This window comes from Salvelinus sp. IW2-2015, linkage group LG36, assembly GCF_002910315.2.
Source record: "Salvelinus sp. IW2-2015 linkage group LG36, ASM291031v2, whole genome shotgun sequence".
Classification (NCBI taxonomy): Eukaryota; Metazoa; Chordata; class Actinopteri; order Salmoniformes; family Salmonidae; genus Salvelinus; species Salvelinus sp. IW2-2015.
In genome coordinates this window covers 25,813,744-25,819,516 of record NC_036875.1, presented here as the reverse complement: position 1 = coordinate 25,819,516, position 5,773 = coordinate 25,813,744, and the positions used below count along the sequence as shown (strand labels likewise).

The 5,773-nt window shown below is 41.9% G+C and overlaps 1 protein-coding gene across 1 annotated transcript; it reads right to left on the bottom strand.

The window, feature by feature from the left end:
- Positions 1–1,171: 1,171 nt before the first annotated feature.
- LOC111959654 (gap junction alpha-3 protein-like) lies at positions 1,172–5,307 on the bottom strand. The gene has a single exon (XM_023981383.2). It carries the CDS (start codon positions 5,305–5,307, stop codon positions 3,979–3,981), a length of 1,329 nt encoding a protein of 442 aa, XP_023837151.1. The 3' UTR covers positions 1,172–3,978.
- Positions 5,308–5,773: the final 466 nt, after the last annotated feature.

Here is a 5,773-nt window from a genome sequence, read left to right as displayed (position 1 = left end):
ATTCGGACTCTGGGGCTAGTGTGAATTTGTTAGCCGATTAAAGACTATAAATAACTGCTGTCTGTTTTGGGCCTGGCGGGCAGGGCTGGTGTCTCTGTGCCCTGGCAGCATGCAGAGCAGCTTTCCCATGGCAGCTCCTTGCCAACCCACCAGCAATCTACCAACACTCCTCAGCCACAGGACCCTGTACCCCCGCACCTATCTGTTATCTCTCTATCTTGTCCCTCTGCCAGTCTGGCTGGCCCTGTCTGATCTATGCACCCAATACTAATCACTCCCCTCCTTGTTCTGTTGTACCTACTCACATTTCTTTGTCCATTGTCATTCTCCCTACATTTCTCATCTTCTACCCACTGTTCTTCACAACTCTCAAACATGTCCACAAGTTCAGAACAGGTGTCCATTTAATTTGTAGATGTGTAGGTTTTGTTTCCCTGGTTCCCATGAGTTCCAGGAACAGCCTGCAGGACCATTCCTTCCTCATTCTCATGCGTCAGGTGCTCCTGATCCAGGCTCTACACTAGACTCCCCTAAGCCTGGTCATTTGTTGTTTTAGGCAGGTTACGAATCACTCATTGACTCGTGAGTGCCCAATGTAGATATCATCGACACCTTGATGTCTTAATTCATATTCATAAGCCAGCTGGCTAACTACATTGCCCTCAGTTTTCTTGGGTTGCAGTTTACTATAATAATGTTGATTGTCTCTATTTTTATCCTAGTTATTATATGCCACCTCTGTGCCAAACTCATATTAACTTTCCCAGAGGTTTAATGTTGGGGAGTTGGTCCACCGGTGCTGGTAAAAGTTGCTGGGTCTGTGTGATGATGTTTAATGGATTTGTGATAGATGTTTGTCTCCAACGTGTGAGACTGACACGCTGTTCTCAATTTAATTATATGTGTGGATGTGTGTTCGCAGGGTAGTCAGCACTGGGGAGTGGTGTCACTCTTTCCTCCTTTCCAGCGCAATATCCCATTCTCACATCCAACCTTGGAATGTGAAGAGAGGGAGCGATACATTTAAAGGTCAATGAGTGTGAGCTCTTCTTGTACAAGATGCATCCCAGCTCCCCAAGATATTATCTACTCATGAAGGTACAGAATGTGTGTGTGTTGAAAATGTATACTCAAGTACAGTAGGTCCACATACTGGCTCAATTTTATTGATTGCCACATATACCGGAAATATGGTACAAAAAGTTTATTTAATAACAGTTTTGTAAACATTTGAGGTAAATTAACATTTACATCAACTTGTTTTTAGCAAAATGTCATACACAAGGCACTTCTCTTAAGACAGCATTGAAACAGGCTGTTGTTCTGAGCATACAGTAGATGGTTCCTACTCCTGACTGGCCAGAGAAATCACACTCAGCATGACACACATCAAGAGTTTGAAGAAAGCTATGTATATTAACCTATTGGATGAGGGGCTTGCGGGCAACTCAAAACGATACACAAGTTGCTGTGTGTAGAAGAAGAATAGGGCCAGCTACCCAGCTAACATTGTCTCAACATTAGTGTCATGTTTTAATTCGAGCTAACCAGAGAGTTACAGGAATGTGTTGAGAACATAGTGAAAGCACTGAGTGAGCACACAGGAAATACTCACAGCCCACTTTTTTCTATATTTGAAAACCCAAACTTTCTGCAATCGTCTCAGACCATGACATTTGACGTATTTTTTTAATTGAAATTCTGTCTTTAACGCAAAGAGCCGTTGTGTTTAACTGTTAAGACATTTTCCTTTAAAGATTATAAACATCGGCAGTCTGGTGTCTTTTCCAGTCTCTCTCCTACCAATATAAACTTCTTAGAACAGCATGTTTTGCCTAAATGTGCAAATCTTTTACCTTTTTACTAAAATGTAAACTTTGAGAACCAAAATGACAAATGCAAATAACACAGATTTTTTTGTGGTTTGGTACATTTAAATAGTTTAAATGAAAAGGTAACATACATTGGGAAAAACGGTTGTCCCAATAAGAGTAACACTGTTATAAGCAAAGGATTGCATAGTCTCCTCGGGTAGTCTCTCCACGGTTGTAACTATGGTTTCTAGTTTGCATTGAATGTTTGTTGTTGTGTTTATTTATGATCCTTCTCTAACTATAAATTATAAGCATATGGTAATTTGAAAGTATAAGAACTATGTAAGAATTACATAGAAGTGTGGTATTATACCAATCATGTTTCACAAATCATTTTAGAAAAGGCCTATTTTAAGCGAATGATTGTGTTATGCAATTACTTGCATAGCTTTTCAGTTATTCAAGATGGTTCAGGTAATCTACAAGGTGAAATATTACATTTACACTAACTAGGCGGAAGCATGTGCTTCCCATTGTTTACAACAGGTGAAGTAGTCAGTAATAGTTGAGCTTCTATCAAAAATAAGAAATGAGGATGGACTTTTCATCCTGGCGTTATGACACTTGCCACATCATTGCATTTGTCCGTTTTGTACCATATAGCTGTTTTGGTTGTCATAAACTGACTACAGTTTAGAAATTAGATTTCATTATAATTCAATTCTTTTTTTCTTTTTTTTTTAAATAGCACTTTTAAGAAAAACCAATAAAGTATCACGTGATGTATGAGAGTGAGTTACCCTCAACATGAAGATACAATATTTAAAAAGTGATATTGTGTTTATGATGACTGCAATAAACATGGTTATCATAAATATATAAAAAACCAAATCTTATTTACCGTCTTAAGTTGAAGCATTTGGTTTATATTTTGTTTTCAACCTCTTTAAAATCGGATGTCAACTTTTCATTGTGCATATGGCAGTGTGCTTTTTAATTTCAGGCAAAAACAAATACTTTATTTGCTTAATTTCTGCATTCGAGAATCAAATGTAGGAGCAGGGGCTGGAACCATGGAACCTTATAACAGCTGTAGACTACAAGAACACATTCAACTTCTAGTTTTGACCCATAATCCGGTTATAGTTTGTGTGTAAATTATGTGTTCAGTAAGTGGATCCTGGGTAAAACTCAGACAGATAAATGGGTCTGCAGACCAGTTAGTGAATCGGTGAGTTGTAGTTTGCATTTACAGATTCCACTGTTACTCTTCAAACACATAATACAAAAAATAGCTAGGCTATTTCCTGAATATTATAAAAAATAAAAGTTATTTAGATTGTGAAATTCAGGAAGTGTCAAAGTACAATATAAAAGTTTGATAATGAACAAGCAAATGTTGTCCCCATATTGGTGTCATTGCTGACATTGAACAGTATTCTTCATCTTAGAGAAAGAATGAGAGCATACATGTTTGGATTTAGTTTGTCTTGCAAGCGACTTTCTGATACACCAAAAAAATGATTAAAAATAACTTGTTTTAAGAAAGACTCAACTTGAAGGAACTGTATAACAGCATAAGAGTAAACATACTAAACACACAAGTGGTTTCAAAACACCCTGTACTTACTTGTTCCACATAACAGTTTTATTCGAAGTTGGTTCTCAGCAATTTGCCAACCGAACTCAACGACTTGATGAATGTACAGTATCATTCCTAATTGGAATAAATAGGCTTTTATGTTCATCAAATAAACAGAACAACAATAACCACTGTTGACAAGAGCACATTGACACAGACCAGGCCATTGAAACCAAAATCAAACAAAAAAGTTACTTGGCCATTTTAAACTGGAATAAGAACCATAAAGTCCCCTGATGTCCAGTATATCGAAGCCTTCAGCTTGTCAGACCATTTTAACCAACATTGCACAATCAGACTGTGTGCATTTTTTATTCTAACATGTATGCTACAACTCACCAATTGTACTGATATCAACTGCTGTTAATAGATATATATACTAGGCAACAACTCCAGTTCCAGCCCCCTGCCTCACATTGCCTCCATTAAAAAAACAAAAATATTTTTATTTTATTTTGTACTTTTTATATAGAAAAATCATTGGGGGCTTTGGGAGGTTGGAGGTGTATTTAGGGGGACTGACTATACTGCCAGGTCGTTGGGCCTGGCTCTGATGCTGCTGCTCTTGCTGGCCCTGCTGAGCCGGCGAGGGTCTGTGACCATAACGGGGGGCTCGTGCATTTCCACTGTGGTGGTGATGTGGCCTCCCTCCTGATCGCCATTCCCCCCACTCAAACTGCCCCCACTGGAGCTGGGGCTGGTGGTGGTGGTGGTGGTGGTGGGGGGAGCAGCATTACAAGGCTGCTGCTTACTATCAGAGGAGGGTGCGGAGGAAGGGGAGGAGGAGGGGGATGTGGCCTTCATCTCCCGAGTCTGCTGCTCGGTGGCCAGGTTGGCCCAGTTCTGCTGCGTGGTCAGCCTTTGGTTGTTGTTGCTGCTCATGTAGTAGGAGGATGAGGGCTTCTCCTGCAGGGGGTCCATCTTGAACTCTGCCGGGGAGGCCTCTACCTTGGGCCGCAGGAACGCACCACTCCCAGCTGTCACGTCCGTGTACGTCGGTGGGTAGCTGAGGTTGGGAAGGGCAGTTCTGGAGGCTGAAGTCATGGACTCAGGCCCCACACCATCAGAGCAGGGCAGCAATGCATGATCAGGGGTGACCATTCCCTGTTTAACTTTCTTCCACCCAAGGTGATAGATCTCTAACAAATTCAGCAAAAGAGACAKGCAAGCCACCACAAGCATAAATATGATGAAAATCGTCTTTTCAGTGGGCCTAGATATGAAGCAGTCCACAGTGTTGGGGCAGGGCCACCGTGCACACTTGTATAGCGGCCTCAGCTGGAAGCCATAGAGAAAATACTGACCTAAAATGAACCCCACTTCAAAAAGGGTCTTGAATATGATGTTGAACACATAGGTGCGCAGCAGGGCACCCCTAATGCGGATCTTGCCATGCTCATCCCTGATAGGTGGCTTCTCCTTTTTACCACCTCCTCGTCCTCTTCCTCCACCTGCATCCCCTTTGCCGTTGTAAAGGAGTTCATTCTCCTCCTGGAGTCTGTTGGCCTTTCGCAGCTCCTCCTCCTTCTCTTTCCGCTTCTCCTCCATGCGGACGATGTGCAGTACATGACCCAGGTAGATGAGGGTGGGCGTGGACACAAAGATGATCTGCAGCACCCAGAAGCGAATGTGCGAGATGGGGAAAGCCTCATCATAGCAGACGTTCTCACACCCAGGCTGCTGTGTGTTGCAGGTGAAGTCAGACTGCTCGTCGCCCCACACATCCTCAGCTGCCGCTCCCAGCACCAGGATCCTGAAGATGAAGAGGACAGTCAGCCAGACCTTGCCGATTACTGTTGAGTGTTCCTGTGCATTCTCCAACAGACGCCCCAGAAAGCTCCAGTCACCCATGCTTCAAGATTTCTAGCCTAGGGAGAAAGTACAGTCTGGAGCAAACAGAGGGAGGAGGGGAAGAAGAGACAAGGAGAGGGGGAAAAAGAGATTGTCAGGAAACCTGTCAAAATGATGCTGTGTAACATAAAGCATAAATAGCAGTCAAATAAAACATGGACAGAGAAGCATTACACACCTAGAGAGAGAAAGCAGAGGTCTCATCACCCACAAACATACAAATGGTTAATCACACTTCACATCGGCACAACACATTAAGCGCTTATTAAATGAGTTCCATAAAATGGCCTTGAAGAAGTCATTGACGTAAACCGCTGAATCAATTGTCTCAATCGAACAATTGGTCAAAGGAAGTGAACGGTATAGAAATGTTCTGTAATGTCATATAATTTTGTGAAGCCCCCTATTTCACTATTTAGCTTAGAACTATGAACCTGACATTTATGCTAACACTCTTTCACTATCC